Source organism: Dermacentor albipictus, chromosome 4, assembly GCF_038994185.2.
Source record: "Dermacentor albipictus isolate Rhodes 1998 colony chromosome 4, USDA_Dalb.pri_finalv2, whole genome shotgun sequence".
Taxonomy (NCBI): Eukaryota; Metazoa; Arthropoda; class Arachnida; order Ixodida; family Ixodidae; genus Dermacentor; species Dermacentor albipictus.
In genome coordinates this window covers 180,425,604-180,451,911 of record NC_091824.1, presented here as the reverse complement: position 1 = coordinate 180,451,911, position 26,308 = coordinate 180,425,604, and the positions used below count along the sequence as shown (strand labels likewise).

General features: G+C 46.6%; 1 protein-coding gene and 1 long non-coding RNA gene across 3 annotated transcripts in view; one reads left to right on the top strand and one right to left on the bottom strand.

Annotated features, from left to right (window-relative positions):
- The window catches only part of LOC139059432 (uncharacterized), a 350,104-nt gene that overhangs the window by 22,118 nt on the left and 301,678 nt on the right, over window positions 1-26,308 (top strand). The gene's annotated exons all lie outside the window — the stretch shown is intronic.
- The window catches only part of LOC135896262 (protein turtle-like), a 594,776-nt gene continuing 573,658 nt past the window's right edge, over window positions 5,191-26,308 (bottom strand). For both annotated transcript variants that reach the window (XM_070537869.1, XM_065424615.2), the window contains one exon: window positions 5,191-5,987. In XM_070537869.1, the coding sequence (XP_070393970.1) occupies window positions 5,958-5,987 (30 nt within the window). In that variant the 3' untranslated portion in view covers window positions 5,191-5,957. The remainder of the gene's footprint in view (window positions 5,988-26,308) is intronic.

Sequence of the window (26,308 nt, the reverse complement as noted above, 5' to 3'; positions counted from 1 at the left end):
CTTGGTGTTGTGAACTACTTTAGCATTAGCTCAACGAACATCAGCGTTGCGCTCCCTTATCACGCAGGACGCGCTGTTTGAGGGAACCGCGAGAGGGACTGGCAGGACATTTGCAATGCTTTGACCGAAGCACCCCTTCTAGAAAACTTAGCTCAACTCATTTTCTCTTAGCGTCCCTTTAACTCATACGTGGCGTTGTGATAGCGCCTTTAATGTGTGTTTACAAACGGAATCCCATTTTGATATTGACACGTGTACTTATTTATCTTTATCGGGTATCCGCGTTTCACCGCCTAACAAATTTTATCTCACAGCGCAGGACGCGCTTGCATGTATCGGACGTTTCTCGAAAGTTATCGGTGAGTCTATCCAATGTGTTATCACCGGACCTTGCGTAATCTGATTTCATGTATGCGCGACGCGAATGGTGTATAACTTTAGGGAATACACGCGGGCACCAGCGATTACTCAGGAGCCTTAGATGACTGATATATGAAAGCCCATGCGCTTGACCCGCTGATAAGATTTTCGACGATTGCCGACTGCTGTCGCCGCTATCGTTGTACTTTGAGTGTAGGCTGTTTTTGAGGGCACAGGTTCGCCCAATAAAACGCTAGTTTCGTCATTCGCAGTTTGTCTGCTTTCTTCGCCGTCGCTACCACGTGACAATAGGTTCGTTTGCATTTATATGGAAACGGTGCTTAGTCATTAAAGGGTCAGAAATGACTGGAAGCATGTTAAGAAAGTACCTGCATTTTGCAAATAATTGGGTAGGCAATACGAGGGATAGAAAGGTTAGGACAACATCTCATTTCCATCCTTGTCTCAGTCGCCTTGTAACTCCGAGGTGAGAAACATCGAACAGTAATGCGAGAAGAAACGAGTCGAGATTAAGAAAGTGCATCAAAGTGATTCTTCTATAGAATTGAGCTCATTGCTAGTAATAAATAATTGGTATTTATTAGTATTCTTGAATCGCGGAAAGAAACATTTTACAAAATGTGGGAAGGAGTTGATCAAGCGACACGTGATGAGCATTTTATCTTGCCGCCACAAGACAGGTTATGGCGCGTTAATGTTACTACGCAACATTTTCGTCACGTTGTAAAAAGAAGTGACCAGATTCATGCAAGTCCTTCTATTTCGAAAAAACAAAGATGTTCATATTATGTAACATGCACAATGAGCAGCTGATTATCTGGCAATTATTGTCACCCTTTGTCAGCAGCTAATGCTTGTCGCTGGCCTGCGGTTTTATATGCACATTTACTTTGATATACTCTATTTTCGCTCTTATTATAAGCAATGTGAGCATTGCTATAGTATGCATACGAACTTTCCAAGTAAAGTTATTGTCTGAGGCGGTGTAGAGCTAGTGAAGTCCTGGAGCATATAATGGCATTGAGCTATGGGGCACATGAAGACGATCGCGATTATCGAAAGGAAATAGAACTTTTGAAAAATAAATAAATAAATAAATATATATATATATATATATATATATATATATATATATATATATATATATATATATATATGTATATATGTGTGTGTGTGTGTGTGTGTGTGTGTGTGTGTGTGTGTGTGTGTGTGTGTGTGTGTGTGTGTGTGTGTGTGTGTGTGTGTGTGTGTGTGTGTGTGTGCTTTTTTGAGTTGAAACATAAAGCGTGTTGATAAGTCAACGGAAATTCTCCGAATTTCGGCCTGCGGAGCGGCAAACTACAATTTAATATCCGTAACTACTGAACGACCTCACAAACCAATTAAAGCACCGCAAAGAAAAGTGAGAACACAGTGGGAAGAAGTTTATTTTTTTAGCAATGCCCTGTTATGTGCATTAACTCCTTCCAAGAAGAGCATTTTTTACCAGAAGACAGGCGATGTCAGCAATTTTATAAAATTGCACCCTGATGAGATACCACAACGAAACGAGGAATCAACTAAAATCAGAAAACTGGTTCAAATGCCTCCATCACGAGTGATGCTGATGATCATTCCATAAAAATTATGTGAGAAAGGTTAATTTTACAGCTGTAAATGTGCGATTGCCGATGTTAGCAGCGCAGTCTGGATCGCAATTGACTGCTTTCTCCTAGCATGAACAAAACAAGAAGGCGGGTAGAAAGACTCGCTACTAAAGCACCTACGGGTCGCATAAAAATGACGGAAGCTATCTTGTAACAACCACATAACTGCTTCGTAAGGGTAACAACTGGAAAAAACTAATGTAGATTGCACATTTTCTTAAAGCCGCCACTTGTGTTTATCTTCAGTGAGATGAAAGGAAAATAAATAACTAACATGTTACACTCCGAAAGGCACTGCCACGCAGTTATCAATACACGGTACATTGAATGATCTCATGAGCGACACCTCATCACGCTGGCGACAAGCTAAGACAGGAAGAGTGATGAGTGGGAAAAGTACCAGGGTGAAAGTATGTCCTTTTCCTCACTCTTTTTAATAATAGCAGCACCAAATGAGAGAGATATGCCACTTCTCAAAGGAAGTACGAACATTTAGGCAACTCAAACGACCTGTTTACTCGTGTATACTTTAATGGGAGAGCACCCAGGAATAAAATGCAATAAATTATCTTTGCGCGCTCACATGTGATGCGCGAAAGAACTTGCTGAGATTGTGCTGTGTTTTAGCTGAAATTTTGGAATAGCGGGCTGTTTAGCACACCCCTTTTGTCGCAGTTATTGTTTTTGTTGTTGACCTGAGTGGCTGTGGCATATTAACAAACAACATAGTACACGAGCGCTCAAGTGTTCTTTCAGCATCACTTGTACCTATCGACATGAACGCACTGTAGTAACGGGCCCATCTGACTCAGTCCGCAGACACTTTGCACACAGGAGAACGCGAAATCTGAGTACGTCACATAACAAACAGAGAGACACAAAAAAAAGAGACACTGCAAAAGGAATGGATCTAGATGAATTTTAAACTATGGAAAACTGCCGTTCTCAATCGCGATGGAATTCTAGCAGTACCAAGATGAAATAAAACCTAAGCTGCCTGGTTTCACGTCGATGATCGCACTGTTGCAATATCCACAACAGAGTTGAGTGTCCGAGCGCTGAAGCATCCGTAGCAAATGTTTCCAAGTGTGTAGACGTGTCACGTGGTTGCCATTAGGTCCTGCTCCTCCGACACTGGCTATGTTCTACGCGTAGGACGACTTAGAGGTTTGGTGTGTCTGGATGAAGAAACGGGAAACGCGCACGCATTTTCACATGTGCATGCACGAACATGATCTAGAGCACTGTGCAGACGTGAGCAACTGTGGCACATAAATGTCGAATATACAAATGCAGTGAATTATGTGGTCGGAAGGGTGCCTTGGCAGTAATAATTTAAAATGCACACTTATTAATTATTACAGAAACGAAAATATTAATCTCAAGTTGTAGGGATGAACCACAGCGACTCACTGAAACCTGAAGAACGCTGAAGTAGAGCGCTCACTGAAGAAAAACGCTGGGCCGCACGGATGCAGTGAGTTAACGAGGGTTGCAATGTGGGCTTGTTGGTAATGCATCTTCAAGGGGAGTATGGTAGCGCGATTCAAAGACGGGACAAGAGAAGACACAAAGGGACACACACAGCGCTAACTTCCAACACTGTTTATTGTCGAAAACCAGGTCGTACTTATACACTCAAAGAACATGAGTCACATCCACGTGAACAGATTAACACATAGCGATACATTTTTGTGATAAGTTAGGCCATGCGCAGAAATTTCAGTTCTTTTTCAGAGAGAGCCAATGATGGTTTGCTAATACATGTATCTCCTAGGGCATCAATCTGCTCGGCTTCTATTATAGTTCTAGTGAGTTCGCACTTGTTTCTACCGGTAATGGTTGTTGACTCGAAGATAGGGGAGCAGTTATGTTGCTTACAATGAAGGGAGAGAAAGCCATCTGATACAAGTTTGTCGACTTTATTTTTGTGTTCGCGCAGTCTATCGTTTATGCATCTGCCCGACTGTCCGACGTAAAACTTCCCACACGATAAGGGTATACGAAGTGCCCTTATCTGTATATAAGTGCCCCTAGCTGCCAAGTTAAACACAGGAAGAAGTTCAGAGAATGTAAGACTTCAATTGTATATCGTATACCCTTATCGTGTGGGAAGTTTTACGTCGGACAGTCGGGCAGATGCATAAACGATAGACTGCGCGAACACAAAAATAAAGTCGACAAACTTGTATCAGATGGCTTTCTCTCCCTTCATTGTAAGCAACATAACTGCTCCCCTATCTTCGAATCAACAACCATTACCGGTAGAAACAAGTGCGAACTCACTAGAACTATAATAGAAGCCGAGCAGATTGATGCCCTAGGAGATACATGTATTAGCAAACCATCATTGGCTCTCTCTGAAAAAGAACTGAAATTTCTGCGCATGGCCTAACTTATCACAAAAATGTATCGCTATGTGTTAATCTGTTCACGTGGATGTGACTCATGTTCTTTGAGTGTATAAGTACGACCTGGTTTTCGACAATAAACAGTGTTGGAAGTTAGCGCTGTGTGTGTCCCTTTGTGTCTTCTCTTGTCCCGTCTTTGAATCGCGCTACCATACTCCCCTTGCAGTGAGTTAAGCTTCATCTGCTGAGACGGTTATTGAGCACTGACTATGGTTAATGATAAAAAAAGAAAGAAAAAAGAAAAGTGTACGTGTTCTGTCCAGATCATCATCGAAGAACACGACGCTTTTGCTGGTACGCGCTTCTATTAGGCGAATATATTTTTTAGACTTTAGTAAGTCATTTTAACAATATTGATGCACAGTCTTAACAACAAGTAGTAATATTGTCATCAAAGCTGTAGGTACTGTATTATAGAAAAACTTTAGTGCTTTGACCTTCTCTTGAGGTCATATTCATTCTTCCATCCCAATTACCAATAAAAAATTCAACATATGCTTCACGACGCTGCATTTCGGTTAAATCTTTAAAATGTTTCCACTTCAGGCATGATGAATAGGCTTGGCCATGCTCTTCAAATTGTTGCTGCATCATCATTTATAGGTTTCTATAAACTTTGATAATGAAAACGTAAAATGATCATTTGTCATCTCTATCAGAGAACGGGGTTGACGGCAAAAGCTCACGTTCAGATTGCCTTGCCCGCTAGATACACACCACTCTCTAGAGAAAAAGAAGCCTGTGAACGGTGCTGGTGATATTAATAGATTGCAATTTCAGTCATGAAAAAGACCTGCAGAGAGACTCAGGATATATCGAGTTTCTCTCTTGCAATTGCTGCAAGAGTATCCGAAACTAGTCGATAAGAGTGGCTCCTAGCAGTTTTAAATTTATTCCGCCATGCTGTATAACCAAACTCTCTTGTTAAAAGGTGCTTCATTGTTGCAAAAGGATTTGCGGGCTTGCATGGCCTTCAAGTTACGTTTTAGCACATATCATCCCAAAGAAAGGACGTTTGCATTCTTTAAATGCAGATATTATTGTGACAGTTGCTTTACAATATCAATAAGTGAGAATAGTTGTGACAAGACACCCTTCCGATGTCTGTTGGCAAGTTTTGAACTCGTGTTCCGGTGTCAAGCGAGGAACAGAAAGAAAGCTATGCACAGGAGGGGTTGGCGGAATCGAGTGGCCGTCTGTTCTGCAGAAGGGAAGAGTCACTTGCTGTCACTGCAGATTCCTCTCGTCGACGTAGGAAAGTAAGAGATCGCCGTCGTTCCTCCTATAGTCTTGCACCAACCGCAGTTTGCATGGTACGGCAAGGACAGCCTTGTTTCAGCTGGAGCGCTAAACTCTGCCGGCTAGTTGCACCGCGACCATGCCGCTGTGGTCGGCCGGTCACCCTACTTTCACGGGTCGGCCGCTCTTCACGCTGAGTGCAGGCCGGGCCTCGATGACAGCGTGTTGCTGCGTCCAGCTGCGACTCAATGCGGCTGTATCTGCTAGTCACAGCCGAGATTCAGTTGCCATTGGCCAGTGGCTTGAAACTCTGCACGAAAGTAAAGGGGACGACAGTGGAACTAGTTACTCGCATTTCTTGGTGACGACCAAAAGCGCACAAATTGCACAAAGGGGGACGCAGACGCGGCGATGAGTACCGACTGCTCGGTCTTGATTGCCTTCACCGCGTAGCAGACGAGACAATATTATAATAATAATAATAAGCAGGACAAACCGAAATGCAGAACGCAGAAAAATAATTAATAGAAAAACACAATAACAAACAAAACAAAAGCACGAACGACATGGAGATCAGTAAGATGTTGCGGCTTCCTTCTGGTCGCCACTTGCCCTTGAATGTGGCAACCAACATGCAAACAGATAGGCACCGCGCAAGACATCTGTTCTCTATCCAATATCCCTTTCATGTTGTCGGTCTTATGTGGGACAGACGGGAAGTTGTATAAATATTAGATTAGGAGAGGTATAGATGTAGACAAGAAAGGCAGAAAATATTTGGATGATCGTTGTGTAGACAGTGGCTGTTTGCTATCGTTCAACAACGCAGGTATCTGGTTCCGGAACAGTACTACAGTTATAGGAGAAAATACGGAAGCATACCATATCATCAAGAACACCGGTGAATAAGTCAAGTGGTCATTCTGTGGCACCATCCGCTAAGGAGCTATATCTTTTGGAAGGCACGTGAATAGCGACGCTGTTTGCTGCAACTTGGTCATTATTAGCTTAGATTCTGCACATGCGTGACACGTGTGAGGGTTTTTCTCAACTATTCCTTCACGTAGCTTTAACGAAGTCATAAGTTGCGAGTGGCATCGTTGTCCTCTGTGTTATTGCTTAGTGCCTGAGCCACTGCAATTAATATATATCAACTATCACAAATATCAGGACAGAAAATGACAGCCCGGGCCCTATCTTCAAGTTTCAGCGCAGGATGACTAAGACAAAAAGCAGGAAAGACACAGGACAGCGCTGAAATCGCAACTAACTTTATTTATTTATTTTATTTATTTACATATACTGCCATCTTGCATAGCAAGATATTGCAGGAGTGAGTGCATACATATGTCAATCAGTTGAAGAATAAATTTGAGTGGCAAAAAGAAAACAAACAATAAAAAAACAATATCAGGAATAGCTAGTTGATTAATGAACATGATTAGGTAATAGGTTGGCAAATAAATCACTTGGTAACTCGCGCAAGGACCCCTCAAGGCCATTCCAAATCACAATTGTATGCGGAAAAAAGGAAAACCTAAAACAATCAATCGTTGCATTCAAAGGAACAATGTTAAGATGATGACTTTTTCTGGTGGGCCGAGAAGAAGGGTTAGTGAAAACAATAGGTGCATAGACATAAGTTTTCCCATGAGCAATTTTATGTAGCAGAACAACACGGTCACAAGTACGTCTATGGGGCAGTGGCTTTAGTAGTAGCTTGCTCGCATGTGATGTCGGTGAGAAATGGCGGTCATAACGATTATATATAAACCTTATGGCCTTTTTCTGAATAGACTCAAGCATGTCTATGTCTTTGGAATGATGTGGCGACCACACTACCGACGCGTATTCAAGTAGAGGCCTTATTAGTGATCTGTATGCCGTTAATTTACATTCTTTAGTTGCATCTCGTAAGGTTCTTTTAAGAAAACCCAGTTTTCTCAACGCCTTGTTGGTTATACAGTTAATGTGAGCATGCCATTTTAGATCAGGGGAGAAAGTAACACCAAGGTATTTAAACGTGTGGACGCTTGCAAGCTTGTGCGCTTCATTAAAATATGTAAATTGTAATGGTTGTCTTTTATTCGAAAAAGTCATTGATACGGTTTTCTTAAAGTTAAGTGACATTTGCCATGTTCTGCTCCATTCGCAAAAACGGGTGAAGACTTCATTCAGCTCTAACTGATCATGATTATTACTTATAGTAGAATAAAGGACGCAGTCATCAGCATATAGTCTTATTTTGACAGAAGTGCCCGCGGTTACTTCAACGACATCATTTACATAGACTACAAACAGCAAAGGACCCAAGACAGACCCCTGTGGTACACCGGATATAACATTGACACGAGATGAGTGAACATTGTTAAATGCAACAAACTGGGTTCTTGTACTTAGCTAGTCCTGTATCCAACCTAGTAATTTATAATCATGAATTATTGCCTTGAGTTTAATGAGAAGCTTTTTATGGCACACTGTGTCAAAAGCTTTACTGTAATCAATAAAAATGGCATCAAGTTGTCCTCTAAGGTTAAGTGTGAATGCAATATCATGGGAGAATTCTAGAAGTTGTGTTACCGTGGAGAATCCGGAACGGAAGCCATGTTGAGCATGCGAAAGAAGATTATGTTCAGATAAGTACTCAATGATATATTTATGAATAATGTGTTCCAATAGTTTACAAGATGTTGATATTAAAGAAATAGGTCTGTAGTTAGATATTTCCTGCTTATTACCGTCTTTGTGAATTGGAACAACTTTAGCACATTTCCAGAGTATTGGAACAGTGGATGATTCTACAGATTTCGAAAAAATTAGGGATAAGTACCGAGAGCTCCATTCAGAATATCGCCGTAAAAACATATCTGGTATATTATCTGGCCCAGTACTTTTCATAGTATCGATCTTGAGTATATGATTGTGTACACCAGCTGAAGTGATTGCCATACTTGGAAAAGGTGATGACGAAAGAGTAGTGCAAAACGTGGGGGTGCGTCCATCATCACAGGTGAACACTGATTTAAAGTAATTATTGAAAGCTTCAGTAATGCTAAGATTATCTGAGCATGGTTGATCAGCAATTATGAATGAAGGAGAGCTCTCACTTGGTGGACTGATGGTTCGCCAGAACTTTGATGGCTTGTTTTTAATGAAGTATGACAAGGTGCTATTAAAATAGAAACTTTTCGCATTTGACATAGCAGATTTTAAGTTGTTTTTAAGTGTGGTCAATACTGAAGCTTTCATTGGATTGTTTGCATAGGGTTGTTTGCGCAGACGCCTGATGCGACGAATTAGGTGTATAATTTCACGTGTGTACCAAGGGTGCTTGGGATTGCGCTTTATACACTTGGTTGGAATGTAATCAGCTATACATTGATTGACAATTGAGTAAAAACGGTTCACTAACACGTTAACAGAGGAATGGTTTACGCAACTCGAAAATTCATCAAAAGAGCATGCGAGCAACTCAGTTATGGAGTTGTCATCAGCACGTTCAAAGTTCAATACTGTCTGATGTGAGGGGCGCTTAGGCATAGTTGATAAATTCAAATAAACAATGACCCCCTTATGGTCCGAGAGGCCTTCAACGATAGTACTATCGTAACCATTTTGTCTAATTTGTTCATTTATGAAAACAAGATCTAAAATTGAGCTTTCTCGGGTTGGGGAATTCACAATTTGCGTCAGATCGAAAGAAATAGACATGTTAATCAAGTAATTACAAATGGCTTTGTGACGGCCACCAGCAGATAGCGTTGGCCAATCTATGCCAGGGGTGTTGAAATCACCAGCAAGTAACATTTTACAACAGTTAAGTTTATGTTTGGTTATATAATCGGTAAGATCGGAAAAGACACTGAGATCTGTGTCAGGGGGTCGATAAACAGCTCCTGCAGCCAAAGTGAATCCACAAAGCCTTATTTTGCACCATACTGATTCGCAGTTAGGAACGTCAGGCAATGCTGTAAACTCAATGTCTTGGTTTACGAAGAGTGCCACACCGCCACCGCGCCGGTCACTTCTATCTTTCCTGAGGACGCTGTAACCTGGTGGTAAAATTTCAGTATCTAAGATGTGTTCAGCAAGCCATGTTTCAGTCACGCAAATCACAGAAGGATGATAAAATGCCACGAGGTGGTGAAAGTCTTGAATTTTGTTAAGAAGACTGCGGGCATTAACGTTTACATACTTAGAAAACGCATACATACTTAGGTAACCACTTATACCTATGTGCTTTCCCATCGATGGCGTCGTCATCAGTGCACAGGCAAACAGCAAAACCATGTAATCTAATGCTATATTATGAAGCATTAGATAACAGGGTAATCTAATGCTTCATAGTAATTGTAATTTATTTAGCACCAATGCTATAGAACGATACTATAACATACCACATGATGATTTCATGGAAAGTGTTGAGCTGTGTATCACCGAGGTCACCAATAAGCTCAAATTTTCTAGAATCAGTGATGTATCTGTTAGTAGTTTTCTCGAGATTCACTCATTTCACTTAGCTTCAACTTTTGTTGAATGGAAAGGAAATTTATAACTACAAAAATATGGCATATGCAATGGTTCTAAAGTTGCTCCAGTACTAAAATTCTCATAGGTAGGGTTGATAGAAGTATAGAAAATAACCTAGATGACCAAATGATGAATGTGCTAGGGGATGTTGCTGGTAGCCTAATCTTTATGAATGGGACCCGCTGTGGTTGCTTAGTGTCTATGGTGTTGGGCTGCTAAGCACGAGGTCGCGGGATGGAATCCCGGCCACAGTGGCCGCGTTTCGATGGGGGCGAAGACACCAGTGTACTTAGGTGCTTAGATTTACGTGCACGTTTAGAACCTCAGGTGGTCAAAATTTCCAGAGTCCCCGACTACGGCATCGCTCATAATCAAACAGTGGTTTTGGCAGGTAAAACCTCATAATTTATATTTTAATTTACATTTTTGTGAAGACTCATAAGTTCAAACCGACGGTTGCTAACATAGTTCAAGCGCTGTACAAGTGTGGCTGAGGGTTAGCACTAAGTAACGGAAGTGCGAGCTAAGAACGAGTTACATTTTTTAGATGCGAGGCTTAAGTTAACTGAAAAGCATGTGTGCCGGATGTATTGCCCAATGGGAGAAACACCAATAACTCCGCACATTCAAAAGTGGTGAAAATGGCATTGCATTTCCGATCCTATTTCGCGCACTTTCTAAGGTTTTTCACCAGACTTCTGACAGTTTTTCAAAACAACTTGAGCATTTGAGAGCGGCTAGTTTTCAGGAAGGGCTATCCGCGTGATCGTGCGGAAGCACGTTAAGCATGTAAAATTAGGAGCGCCTACAAGAATGAGTAATTCAGAGCCTGCTGAGAAGAAAAATGTAGTTGTAATTACATATGTACATAAACTGTCGCGCAGCCTCAGGAATGTAGCAGGCAGAACTAGGGTGGTTGTTTGGGCTAGTTGGTAATTCATGATAAAAAAAAGATGAAAGCCACCGTGGTTGCTCAGTGGCTATGGTGTTAAGCTGCTGAGCACGCGGTCGTCGGATCGAATCCCGGCCAGGGCGGCCGCATTTCAATGGGTGCACGTTAAAGAACTTTATATATATATATATATATATATATATATATATATATATATATATATATATATATATATATATATATATATATATATATATATATATATATATATATATATATATATATATGTGTGTGTGTGTGTGTGTGTGTGTGTGTGTTCTTCGTTTTAATAAAAAACTTAGTTGAGAGTTAGCGCTCGTCCTGTCTGTTTCTAGTCTGTGTCCGTGTCACTTCGCGCTACAATCCAGTATCACGTTAAAGAACCCCAGGTCGTCGACATTTCCGGAGTCCTCCACTACGGCGTGCCTCAAAATCAGAAAGTGGTTTTGGCACGTAAAACCCCATAATTTAATTAATTAGTGATGAAAATGACGTACAGCGCGAAGGACAAGGACTGCGAGAGACGACGTACACTGCGTTGAGTTCCAACAATACTTTATTGCCTTGCCCCCTCTTGTATATATACACACGATGTGGCAACGCAATAAAATATTGTTGGAAGTCAGCGCAGTGTATGTCGCCTCTCGCAGTCCTTGTCCTCCACGCTGTACGTCATTTTTTATCATGTAGCAGGCAGGCTTGATGTAAAGGTTGTGTTTAGGTCGCAGCTCTTAGGCGTAACTTAGGCGAGCGTCGGCGTAACCGAGCGCCGCGGGAGGTAGAACAAAGGTCATAGCGCAGGAGGAGGGTGCAGCTGTTGTAGCGACTGCCCGTCTCTTCATCGTGCCTCGCTATGGGCGTCATTGCCCCTCGCTTCGGAAATCCAGTTTGCCTAGTCTAAGAAAGAGCATGGGTCATTGCCCCACGCTCTTTCTTAGAACCGAGGTGGCAGCCCGAATGGTCCGCCACTACAGCCACTAGGCAAACCTGCGTTTACATTTAAAGGGGGCATGGCGCCCAATTTTCGATCATAATCTGTATTGTGTGAGATAATCTTTGTGCGTTCATGAACATGCTGGCAAAATTTTAGCGCATTTGAGCGAGCGCGTAATTTGCAATTGATTTTTTTATATTACGCCCGAACGGGATAACAGCAGGGCAACACTGGTACGCTCATGAGCCGTGACGGCGCAGGCTGCGTGCCTGTCGAGCGGGCGATGAATCGGTGTGCCAGCTGTGCGTGCATGCGGGAAACTTCTGCTTTGTTCAGTTTGCCACTGGAATTGTAGCGGCTCAAACGATGCCACCGCAACGCCTATGTAGCGCTGTTGGGTGCTAGAGCGAACGGAGCAAGAAGTGCTCCGTATCGTACTTCAGTTTCCCCAAGGAGCCCGTATAAATGAAGGCTTGGAAGATTAATGTGAACAGGAAGGAATGGCGCTTATCTGACGCTTTTGTATTGTTCTCAGAATATTTCACGCCAGGCAGCTAAACGACGATTTGCGCCTGCTCGTACCCGCGAAAAAGCTGAGGCTGCGGCCAGACGCGGTGCCGACCGTGTTCGCGCACCGACCCATCCGGCAGGCAGCGCCCGGCGATACGTTAGCCTTACTATTTGTTTTGTGGATATCGGGTACAATAACGCAAGTTGAAGTAAAGCTTCAACGAAAGCGTACTTCACGCCAACTCCTTGCGCCGCGGACACATACATGTGCGCGGGGATTCGTTTACATATACTGCATGCAACTACAGTGGGGGAAAAAAACTGGTGAGAACGCGCTGCAGCTTAACAACATCGCAGTTTTGTTGAGTACGGATCCGAGAGAAATGCATGCCAGCAAACAATCTACGCGCGTAACAATTTGCATTGTGCGAAGTAGCACCAGACTTTGCCTCCCGTGAACGGATGGCTAAGCAGTGCTGAACGCATGAAATATCGAGTGCGAAAAGGCATCAGCAGCATTTAGCACAACACCAATGTCGCCATCTATGTTGACGACGTTTACTACGCGGTCTTCGTCCATGGCATCCAAAATTTCTGCAAGCCAGCCGGCGCGCGAATCTCGGAGGCCGTGTTTCGTCACCTTAGCTGGTGGCGATGAGGTCGAAGTCAAAATGCGCAGCGTATACTACGCCATCGCTGCATGTGCTGTACAAAGATTCCTCGCTTGCTTTATCACGCGATGTTGGCAATGTCGAAGACATGGCACGCGACATCTGGAGCAAATGCGGCAATACACGGCAGCTATGCCCCGACCTCACTTAGCGCAGTGGCCGATTTTGTAACAGACGACGGCTGCGTTCTATGCAGTGCATTGCGTCACATATGGCTTGGCAATATGGCGGTGAGCGCCGGAGGGCGGGGCTTAGAACCAGCGAGTTCTAGCTCATATTTTGGACAGAACTGCACTTTTCCTGCCCAGTTTTTATGCGTGTAAAGCCATAATAAACCCTCTGCTACAATTTCTCGCGGGAAATCGCAAATGGTTGGGTGACTGTGTCACGCCCCGTTTAAATAAAGCCAGTCGAGTCTCCATTCTCAACCTGTGAAAACGTGTATTGCTTGCCTCCGGTAAACCTAGGTCATAACAAGTGATGACCCAGGACATTTACGATTGTTTCAAACATTATCCATATACGACGCTGCTCCCACTCCTGCGGACAGAGACGACGCCACAATTACGCCTGCTGTCATTGCAGAAGAGCTTCGGCTTCTCAGCTTTTGGCCCGAAGATCCACGAGTTTGGTTTATGCAAGTAGGGGCCCGTCTTCAACTCCGGTGCATCACTTCACAAACAGCAAAGTACCTGCACGTCGTCACCGCGCTACCCTCGGACATCGCCGATGCCATAGGCGACTTTCTGGTGGGCACGCCTTCAGCAACAGCATACTATGACCTGAAACGCACGGTCCTGCAGCTGCTCGAGCCATCGCGAAAGCGTAGGCTCAACAGCTCCTCTCTGAGGAACACGGCGACCAACGACTGTCACAACTCCTCAACCAGTTGCGCAAGTTACTGGGTGAGCACTCCGCAAACGAGAGCCAGCTTCAAATTTGGCGCGAGGTGTTCTTGCAACGCCTCCCACCGTCTGCACGCATGTTACTGGCTGGTTCCGACGAGGCGATTCTCGATCGGCTAGCTGCACACGCTGATTGCATATGCTACTGCTCGCCTGCGGCACAGCTACCTATCGCCGATGTGAGTCTCAGAACCAGGAGACCGACTCTCGCGTCTGGAGGAAACAGACGACCGCCTTATCACTGCACTGGAGAAGCTGACGACGGGTGGCAACATTGGCAGCCAACTTGGGCGCAACCAGTCGCTTTCACAATCCCGCATCGCATCTGGTGATTCGCCGTGGCTCTTGTGCTGGTACTACCGTCGCTTTCGCGAACAAGTAAGTCGCTTTACCCAGCCCTGCTCGTGGACGGTGAACGGCCCGGCCCGTCGCTAACGGCGGCGTGCGACATCGACCATCGCGCAAGCCGCCTATTCTTCGTAGTCGACCGCATCACCGGCACCCGCCTCCTCGTCGACATCGGAGCCGAGCTGTTTATCATTTCCGCCACGGCCGCAGATCGCCAACTTGGCAAGTCCACACGCACACTCCACGCAGTGAACACAGCCATCGTGTCGTATGGGCTCTGGTCAAAAACACTAGACATTGGACTCCGGATCGTCGACGTCAGCTTTGCCATACTGGGAGCCGATTCCTCAGCCATTTCAACCCAGATGTCAGTGTTTGCGATCGGCACCTAAACGATAACGTCAAATCCCTCGATGTACTTGGCCTGCAGTCCAATCTCACCTCTCTTGGCATCCTTTCGTTTCGGCGGTTTTAACGTGCCACAAGATAGTTGCTGAGTACCTGCAACTCACGAAGCCCCAAAATGATGCGCTTCCCGTGAAACACAAGGCGTCGCATCATATCACCACCACCGGCCGCCCTGTCGCCGCCCGACCACGAAGGCTCGGTGGACGAATATTGGAAGTCGCCCGCCGTGAATTCGAACACATGCTTCAGCTCGGCGTTATTCGTTCTTGCTCCAGTAATTGGTCTTCACCTCTGCATCTGGTTCTAAAACAGGACAATGGCGACTGGCGGCCTTGTGATGATTACTTTGAATGCCGTCACCACTCCGGATCAATATCCCCTTCCCCACATACCTGACTTCGGCGCTCGTCTTGCAGGAACCAAAATATACAGCAAAATCGATTTGGTGTGCGCGCACCACCAAATTCCTGTCGAAACCAGCAACATTCTGAAGAGAGCAATCACTACTCTATTTGGTCTCCTTCAGTTTGTCCGTATGCCTTAGGGTTTGAAGGATGCGGTGCAAGCTTTTCAAAGGATAAAGGACGAGGTTACGCGCGGACTTCCATTCATTTATTAGGCGCGGACTTCCATACAAGCTCGTTGCAAGTCGCACATACGAAGAGCACGAAGAGCGCATTCGCCTTCTATTTAAGCGACCGGATAAACACGACCTGGTTCTGAAGCCCTCGAAATGCAATTTCGGAGTTGAAGCCCTGGACTTTATCGGCCATCGCATTTTGCCCCCAAGGCACCAAGCCACTGGAATCACGGGTGCGGGCAATCGAGGACTTCCCTTCTCCAACCTCCTTCCGAAAGTTGCGCAAGTTTCTGGGGCTCGTGTATTTTCACAGGCGCTTCATACCATACAGTGCGCAAGTTCTTCAGCCGCTTATCGATTTACTGCGTCGCGACTCCAAAAAACCACCTACCTTCCACTGGCCCTCATAATACTCACACTCCTTCCAGGAAGCCAAAACGCATTTGGCGACTGCAGTGTTGTTGATTCATCCGTTGCCCGACGCGCCAACTCGCCTTGTGGTAGACGCGTCCACTACGGCAGTGGGTGCAGTACTGCAGCAGCTCGATGGCACAGATTGGAGGCTGCCAGGCTTCTTCTGAAAGCGTCTCAAACCTACAGATGCTGGCAAGGCACCTTCGTCGTTGGCCTGCTGTTGCACTGTCAAGCATTCCCGTTTTTTTTTTGAAGGCTGTAGCTTTTGCGTTCTGACCGACCACACGCCCTTAACGTTCGTTTTCAAGAACAACAGTTCCTCGTACTCAGAACGTGAGCTCCGGCAACTTTCCTGCATCTTCGAAATTTCTACGGACATCCGCCATACTTCTGGGACCGAAAATAAGGCAGCTGGCGCACTGTCACGGATCGGCGCTTTGCCTGCTAGTCCTGTGTATTTCCAAGCACTAGTCTCCGCCCAGCAAAATGACCAATCGCGGGAAAAAGGCTCGTCGCTCCAGGTTGCGGAGGTGCCGCTTCCCTACGCAACAACATCGGTCACGTGCGACACATCGCAGGAAGCTCCTCGCCCGTTCGTGCCCCATCAGTTTCGGCGACCAAAATTCGATTCACTTTACGGGCTAAGCCATTTCGGCATCATAGCGACACAGAGGCTTATCACAGGCCGCTTCATCTGACCAGCGATCAAGAAACATGTTCGAAGCTGGGCAAGAAGCTGCCAATCCTTTCAAGCCGCCAAAACGATCCGGCACAGGCGTTCGATCAGCGGTGCAGCCATTTTGACCTCCAGAAAGCCGTTTCGATCATGCGAAATTAGACTTGGTGGGGCCTCTTCTGCCCTGCCAATTTTTCAGGTACCTCATCACATGTGTCGATCGGTACTCAAGGTGGCCTGACGCGACGCATCTACAAGACATCACGACCGAAACAGTGGCGGAAGCATTTGTTGCTACGTTGGTGTCACGTTACCTTGCACTTTGCGCATAACTATTGAGCGAGGCGAGAATTCCAAAGCTCGCTTTTTTCTGCGCTGGCGAGACTGCTCGGCATGCGCCTTCAAAACACCACGGCTTACCACCCACAGAGCCACGGCATGGTCGAGCGTCTCCACCGACAACTGAAGGCGTCGTTGACCGCCACGCGCGACAGACAGCACTGAGTGGAAAGGCTATCTCTAGTGTTACTGGGGCTGCGATCAACAATCAACGATGATCTTGGAGTCAGCGCAGCCGAGATGCTCTATACGTCAGCAATCCGCGTTCCAGACCTGTTTTTCGGCACCCAGCTAGGCACTCCTCGACCATCCGCGCAGTGCTTAGAGAGGCTATATTCCTGGCTCGACCAGCTTTGACCTACACCCTATTGGGATTGGAGCGGTCGTAGTTGTAGGGAGGACAGGACTAGGCGAGCATGATTTATTTACATTATTTACATCTTAGACAAGACATATATCGACAATCTAGCGTGACTCCCATATGGAGCCCGCAAGACTAACATACAGCAAACAGCTTACGAGCACACAGCTCACGAGTACATTTCGAGCATGACAACGAGCACTCAGCTCACTAGTACATCTCGAGCACGACAACGAGCACTCTCCAGCAGCCGACAATCGCTGCTTATAAGCTCTCTGCTTGACGTCACAGTTCGACGTCATTGAAGATGACCCGCCCTTTTGGAGGAGGATGAGGGCTAACGTACACGTGCCGCACACACACACTGGTGTAAAGGTCCGGAGCCGACGTCAGAGGGGCTTCGTAGAACTCTGCTCCGTCCCGGGTAGCACATTGACTGGTGTCTCGAAAACCTCGTGGGTAGGTTCCGCCAGTTACCTCCCCTCGAGAACTCCCCTGAGCTGCCCCCGCGCCACGTGGCTGCCGGTTATCCGCAGTTCTCTGAAGTGCGCCCCGTCCGGTTGGATTGGAACACGTGCAGCAAGCTGAAATAGCTGGCACGTTGTCACCCCGTACGGCCATTCCTAACAACCCCAACGTATCGCCTGCGAGGAGCCTGTGCTTAAATTCCCGACAGTGGACACAACCACGCACGCATTTCTGCGGCGCGACTCTCTCAATTCACCATTGACGCCTTCCTAAGAAGGCCCCTTTCGTGTGGTTTCGCGCGGCAATCTTGCGTGCGTTTGTGGTCTTCTTTCACACTCGGAAAAACAATTTTATATGGCACGTATTGAGGAATAGACTGCTGTATCGGGAGTTTTTCATGTTGCTCTACAATTTTCTCATTGACACTTTTCATTTAACTACAGTATTTGATAAGCTAATTAATTAAGACTAATTATCTAAGTAGGTGGAATCAAAACAATAATATGAGTATCTCCAAGCGACTGCAAACACCATTACCTTGGTTCTGTCCAGCTACGTGCCATTCATATATTTTTAAACTGTGGCTAAATTTAACTGGGACACCACTGTATATATACACTCTCAGTACTTCCTTTGTAGCATTTAGCTACGTTTGGGTGGATGTTGTTAGATATGGGGCTCTTTCCTGTGCCTACTTCGAGTTCCCCAGACCACATCGAATCGCAGCACAGCTAATTCAGAAGCGCAGAAACACGGAAAGCACATTCCAGAGGAGCGCACGTGCAAACAAGTTGAAGGCCCCCACTTCGTACGCCGCCGGTAGCTATTCACTGCTTGACTCTTCCAGAAAGCGAGGGGATATCCCGGCACTGTTGGAAGTAAAGTGGGTCCCGAACAGAGACGGCGGTATTGCGCCGGGACGGCCTGACGGCGGTATTGTGCCGGGACGGCCTGACGGCCTGACGGCCTGAGGCTGTGATGTAACGGGACGGCCTGGCAGCGTCGCACCGGCCGCCTTTGAAGAGGGCATTTGCAAGCCAGCGTGGCCATACCGCCGGGAGTAGGGGGCCCTCGGACAATTGGGGCCCAAGCGTCGCCCCCCCCCGTCCGCCTTTGTGACGGCGCGTAAGTAAGCATCGTAAGTCGTCAAGGCAAGACCGCAGGGAGCCGCCGGATGTGACACCACCGCACGGGCGCCTACCATTGGCCGAAAATGGCGTCATCTGAGCGGGCTCTCCCATTGGCCGAACATGACGCGTCTTCCAGACGTCGAAGGGCTTAAAAGAGAGACCGGGAGCAGCAAGAGCATTCCAGGATTCGTAGAGCATTCCCGGATTCACCTCTCTCGAACTTCTTGCCGCGGGCCGCAGTGTCCGAGTTGCTGCCGGCCCGTAATGATTGTACGACTGTTCATTGACGTCTCACTGTAAATAATGTAAAATAAACCTCCCAAGTATTTCATCCCGAAGTCCGTCCTCAACTCCTACAACTGGTTGGCAGCGGTGAGATCGCCTCCGAATGCAAAAGCTGGTGGCAATGCTACGGATCAACCTTCGTCGAGAGAGATCCTAAGGAACCGGGAAGAGCGAAGAAGAGAGAGCCTTCGTCAAAAGAGGTCCGAAGAAACTGGGAGTGGCGAAGAAGAGCGAGCCTTCGACCCAGGGAGTCCGGAGGAACCGGGAACAGCGGACAAATGAACCGGATGGCAGGGTGCTGCAACCGTAAGTGAGCGCGTGGTTTTTTTCCTTTTGATTCGCCAAGACTCAAATGTTGAGTGTTCATTTTGATAGTTCTGGGAATCGGGAGTTTGTTGCATTGTGTGTTTGCACAAATTAAGGAAAACAGTTCTAACCACCTGTCGGGGCAGCTGCCATGGATCTTAGAAGGTTGACGAAGTTAGACTTGTTGTTGGTGTGCGACGATTTGGGAGTTGAGGCGGACGAACGGATGAAAACGCCAGCTATAATAAAGGTGATTAACGATAGTGGCAATGATGGCAAAATCATTGAGCTTGCTTGGGAGGTGATACAGGAACCACGGGAGCGTGAGCGTCGTGAACGTGTGCGTGAGCGTCGTGAACGTAAGAGTGAGCGTAAGCGTGAAGAACGCGAGAATGAACGGAAGCGTGAGCTTCAAGAACTAAAGGCCAAGATATAGTCCGGCGTTCTCGGCGCGCCAGGCCGCGGCAGGCGAAGTCGGATACGCTGCGCTAGCGACGCCAGGGCTGCAAGAAATTTGCTTCCTCTATAGTTCGGCGTGCGCGCGCAGCTCGAGGCTGGCGCCATCTGTGCGTCCGGGAGCGCAACTTCACCGCCGCGGCGAACAGTTGTTTACATGGCGCATGCGCGTCTAGCATATACCCGCGCTGTTCGGGTAGCGCGCGCACTTCTCGTTTCGCGCGCTGTTTGTGCGCTAAAATGAAAACTTTTGCGGGATGGCGTTAACTTGTCCTGACAGCCAGAAAAAAAACATAAGGTTTTACGTGCGAAAAACACTTTCTTTCTGACCTGTGGTTCTTTAACGTGTACCCAAATCTAAGCACGCGGGTGTTTTTCGTATTTCGCCCCCATCGAAATGCGGCCGCCGTGCCTGACAGCCAGAACATCGCACTCATATTGCTAGTACTTCGGCTACGTCAAAAACGGAAGCGGACCATGTATGTACATGCGAAAGCTATTCGACAAGCGCCCTCAACTCGGCGACTACCACCAGCTAGTACAGGAGCTGCGAAATGCAGCTTACCTGTGGCGAGACCACACTGCTTTCGTATAGCTTCCCACGCGATGTTCTTGCGCTCTGTGTCGCGGTAGTCCATGCGTTTCACATCGTATACACATGGAAGGTTGCAAATCGCTTCAAGCAGGCGTCCTCACTCGCGCTGTCATCCCACACGGATGTTGAAAAAAACCACAGCCGCACTGTCAGTACGCGCACCGCATGCCGCCATTCTGCCTTCTGCTCGCTGCCGCTGCAGCGCGCAGTGCATTTTGGTCTAGCGGCAGCCGCGTGAAATAGAACACGCTCTATGTCCGCGCCAGCGGCGTTGTGCTCGCCAAGCGCGCCTGGGCACGCCGGCTACGCCGTGACGCCGGACTGTAGAGTGCGCGCTTTTCACCGATGTCGCTTAACCGCGCCGCACGTGGCCGCGCATGCGCGTTACGCCGGACTATATCTTGCGCTTTACTCTTAGGTGTGAGCGTCACGAACGTGAGAATGAACGCGAACGTGAGTATCAAGAACGTAAGCGTGAGCCTGAGCAAAAGTATGAGAGAGAGAAGGCAGCATTGTTAAAAGAGATACAATATTGTGACCAGTTAATGGCACAGCGTCAACACCTGTCTGAAAATTTTGTAGGCAGTACAGAGCACAAGAATGAGGAAGTGTCTAGCGGATTTTCGCCAAAAGCCGACGAGAACAGTACTGTCTGTGAGATTGGCTGCACATTCATAGGAAAAGGGAAAAGGCCAGCTGCTAACGATGCCTTAGTGGCATCAGAGGCCGTTAAAGGCCGCAGTGAGAGCGACGAGGGCTGTGCCATCATATGACTGTGGAGACAGCTAGGCCAGCTGCGAACAAATTGGCACAGTTACCGCGCGTGTGCGTCGCTTGTAATGTTAGCGAGGTTGCTGGTGAAGAAAAGGGTACTGCTGACCCGACAGACGCGAGCACCCCTGTAGAGCCAGATCTGCGTGCAGAAGTGAAGTGCGAACTGGACGATGCAGTTGAGAGTAGTTCTCGGGATGGCGAGCTCCGTAGTTCACGAGAGAACAACTGCATTGTTCAGGGATCGGTGCGGCTCTCCGCCAGTCTAGATAGCCTAGATAGGGATGATTCCGTTGTTAATCATTCGGACTGTGCGCGTGAGACAGCGATCGATACCGACGGGCTGTGTGCCGATGCACAGCGTGAGCTGGGCAATGCAGTAGAGGGCAGTTCGCAAGAACACGAGTTGCATAACTCGAGCAAAGCCTGCTGCATTGTGCCAGAGTCGGTTGGGCTGTCCGCTAGTCGAGGCAAAGTGAGAGTAGATTTAAATGTAAATCACTCAGACTGTGCGGGTAAGAGACCAATCCGGGCCGACGAAATGTGTACCGGCCAGCACGAGGCACGAGAAGGCGACATGAAAGCGAGTGCAAAGAGAAAGCGCCGTAAAAAGAAGCGCGGTAAAGAGCGAAAGACGGTAACTAATGTAGCGCCGCCAAAGATGGCGAGAAACCCAAAAGGGCAGGGCGCGAGGAAAAAGGTGCGGTCGTCACGGACGATGTTGACGCATCCAAAACGTTCGAGCCACCGGTGAAAAGGGGACCGCGAAGCATGTTCTGCATGGACGCGGACAAAGGGCACGGGGCAGTTAAACTCCTCGTCGTTCCGTAGTTCTTTTCAAAGCTCAGCGTGCAGTACGAAGAAGCGCAAGGTGGCAGGACGAGACCAGGTGGGGAGTAGCGACGCGGTCAATCGAGTTTGTGAGGAAAGCGGGCTGCCAGGACGCAAATTGGCAGGAGACCGTAATGTCTTGGGGGAGCTGATAGTGAGTCAGCCCTTTTGTTGTTCCTCGGCAGCCAGAGTAGCTTTCAAACCGCGACCACCTCGGGTACGGCTCAAAGTATGAGTCAGGCGTAAACGTTTGGAACAGGAGGCAAACAGAGCTTCCAGGATTCGTAGAGCATTCCCGGATTCACCTCTCTCAAACTTCTTGCCGCGGGCCGCAGCGTCCGAGTTGCTGCCGGCCCGTAATGATTGTACGACTGTTCATTGACGTCTCACTGTAAATAATGCAAAATAAACCTCCCAAGTATTTTATCCCGAACTCCGTCCTCAACTCCTACAATGTCTCATTTTCTTTGATTAATTACTTAGCTCCACCTTGCAGGTTTCCGCAGAACTATTGCGTGGAACTCTTGCCTTTGGTTCTGAGTTCTTGATAAATTTGACTTCGCCTGCCATCTGTTAGCCACCTGGTTAACTCAGATGGTAGAGCGGCTGCAACGGAAAGGCGGTGGTCCGGGGTTCTCGTCCCGGACCAGGACTAATTTTTTCTTTAACTGCGAAGCTTTTCTTTCAAGGAACCCGTACGGGTTTCTATTGCAGCACTTAGCTACGTTTGGGTGGATGTCTCATTTTCCCTTTATTAATTACTTCTCTCCACCTTGCGTGTTTCCACAGAACCATTACGTCAATGTTTTCCTTTCGGGGTGAAAAAATAAATAAAATGAAGCTAGCACTATTCCTTTCATCACAACACCACATCCACAAGTGCAATGTTAAAATATACGTGAGATTTTCTCGCTTGCGACCAGACTTGCACATTCAAGGCAGGTTCTCGCTGCAGGAACGGAGCATAAATATGCATTCGCGGCATCAAATAAAATTGGATGATACGGGCCGTAAACTCGTTAAAATGCACATGGCATTGAAAACGCACAAGTGTGCTGCAAGAAGCATCGAGACTGCAGCAAAACACGCATGCATACAAACAGCCAAATCACGTGAACAACCGCGGACAGTGCTTCGCCGCACCGTCCGCGCTGTGCTGACGGAGTAAAGTTTAAAGCGAAGTGCGACAGCAGCGCCACGAGATGCGAGGATCGGCGCATGGTCCACGCAGTCACAGGAGTTTGAAAACTGAGCCTAGTCTAAGAACGTTGGGGAGGGCTACGCTCGTCCGTGGCAGTTTTTCCAGGTTTGGCTATATATAGCCAAATTAGGCTACAGAAAAAAAAATTTGGCGTCGAGTTGGGTGACTTGGCTATGAAGCTATATTTGGGCTACTGAATATGCGCAACTAGGCTTTGTTTGGCCAATAAGTGGCGCCCTAATCCAGGCTCCAGAAGCGGCTCACATCGAGTAGGAACAAATCTCGAAGGCTATGTTTTAGCAGGCGGATACGGCAGCGCGGCTGTGCGTGTATGCATGCGTGAAATGCACCCCATGCCCTCAGAGCGCGGTTGTCTGAGCTGATGGCTTTGATATTTGATGCACTTAAAGTTACACCGCGCTTCACCATGCTAATATTTGCGCGAGCAACATCGCCGCATCTTCGTCTTATCGGTTTCACTAACATGTCTATGCTGAGAAAAGGAGAGCAATAAAATCCGGCAGGAAAGAAGGGAAGCACGGGTACACGACACGCTCGAATGTGTTCATGACCATAGCTTCTCGGTAAAGTATCGCACCGGGCCCAGCTTTCGACCTACGCCACGTTTCTAACTTTACTGCTATAATTCCCTTATTTGCGAGATGAATTTTAACGCGATAGCGATAAGGGCTCCGTGCCGCAGCATATCCGGTGTCGGCGCACGGTGGCGCCGCCGTTGTCTGTATGATAAAAATGATCCCGAACCACGCCGGCCTGGCGCCATAGGCGTTAGTGAAGTAATCAAATTTCTCAAAGTAAGATCCGTCAGAAAGTTCGCGAAGTACGACTTACACACAACGTGCAGACATGACAGCGTCGGAACTGTAACTTGAATGTACGAAAAAAATATTTCTGTTAGGCGGAAACTTAAACACAAGTTAAAACGGACGCTTGGGAAAGTTGGTAAGCCACATTTGAAGCGGAACCAGGTCCCGCCCACTCTCAAGTTCAACAAATGGCCACAGAGGGCGAAAAAATCGACGGCCCGCTGCTGCTAACAAAACTAGCATAGTAGAATCACTTCGGGATGCTTATGTTAGCTTTAACATGTTCCGCTAGAGGTGCCGTAATAAGCGCAATTTTATCTTACAAACTTTCTCTTACAATTACCGAAGAATTTTCATTACATAAGAAAGAGCGCGAAATTATCATGGGTAATTAGATATTGTACTCTTTGTAAGTAAGTTTATTGTTTCTTTGTCGCTATAAACGCAAACAGCGTTCAGCATCATGGATCTTTCACGTGACCTCTGGCCTGGATTTAAATTTTTTAGCCGTATTTTCGAGTGCACGGCGGCACGGATTCGTTAGTTCGTGCACTTAGACTGGTTGCTTCTTTTTTGCTAAAACTAGTTTATTGCGCTTCGATGCCTCGCGTTATTTAACCTGGGGTGAAGTGACGTGTTTGCAAGCGGACATGTAGGCCCGAAAGTTGGGTTTCGGTCATGAGCGATTCGGAACACGTCTGCATCGAAACGGGAGCTGGATTCTTCTGCGGCTGACAACGGCAATAACGGTGAGTCGTTTAACACAGCTGCTTGAATCGTTATATAATATCAGTCTCATTAACTTACAGGCGGAGACAAGTTAACGAACTAGATCCTGCACAACATATGGCAGTCGGGATCCTCCGTTGCTGTTTCCTAAATAAACCATTACTTGCGAGGCTGTCGTTACACACATATAATCGGGAAAGAAAGAGCGATATCGGAACGCGCGTCTCATTTTTCATCTTATTGTAGCCGGGGCCATAGGTGACTGGGTAGCCTTAACAATACACGTATAAATCTTTCTTTTTTTTAGTCCGCCGACAACTTCTTTCGTCCACAAAACCGAATAATCATTTGGTAAAATGATGTGAAAGTACACAATTTAATGTACTAAACAGTTGCATGCGTGATAATTCTTTCTTATTTCGTATTTGCTGGTTCCAAATGTTCTTGCTGTTCAGTTTGGTTTACCGTAGGGCATTTATTTTTGCAGTAGTGAAGCAGTGCATCACGTTCGTGCAGAAAAATAATGCACCAGTTCTAATAGCTTCATGACTTTCATACATTTGCTTGTGGAACCAGCACTGTGATCTCTTCCAGTGTATAAATGAACGCACAAATGTTCTCATTTGTGATCTTAATAATACTTAAGCTGTTTACATGCATTGTATAGTTAGGCAGACATAAATTTTGTGGACAATAGCAATATATATTTAACGTGCTGCTTAAGCACCCTAGAAAAGACAGTGTAGATTTGCATGTGTTCTGTAGTCGCAAACCATTAAAATATATATGTCACACCTTTTGCATCTCATATGGCAAAATTTCGCTTTTTCAATTTTTGATTCAGTCAAAATTTCTGTTCCAGACGTGCAGTAATCAGGATGGCACCAGTATAAAGCAACACACTCCACACACTAAACATAAGCTGCTGCCTGCTACAACAAGGTCATTGTGTGGACATTGGCTGCTACTACAAGGTAAACAGCACGTGGTTCAGCAATAAATATGCCTGATATATGCTGTATTGGCTTGCTAATCTTGAGATACATGTCATTTGTTTGCAGCAGGAATTAATGTTTGTTCATGTTTATGGTTCAGTATAATTGGTTCGAACATAAAAGAAAGCACACATGAGTTTGGCTAATCTGTGCTGTATCTCATGTGTCACCGTACTGCCCCAACAGAGTCCATGCCAAGCATATCTTGATCATCACAGGAGCTCCTATCCACATCAACAGAAAGGGGCTGGAGCCGAATTTGCAAGGCTTTTACACAACGAACAAAGAAGCACATGCAGAAGAATTTGCATGAGATATCAAGTCTGCACAGCACGGTGTCAAGACTGAAAAGAGCTTCAGCCACCATTCCATCAGCACGGACAAATTGGCTGAGTCATCCAGGTAACTGAAAAAGGACTTTATGGAAATT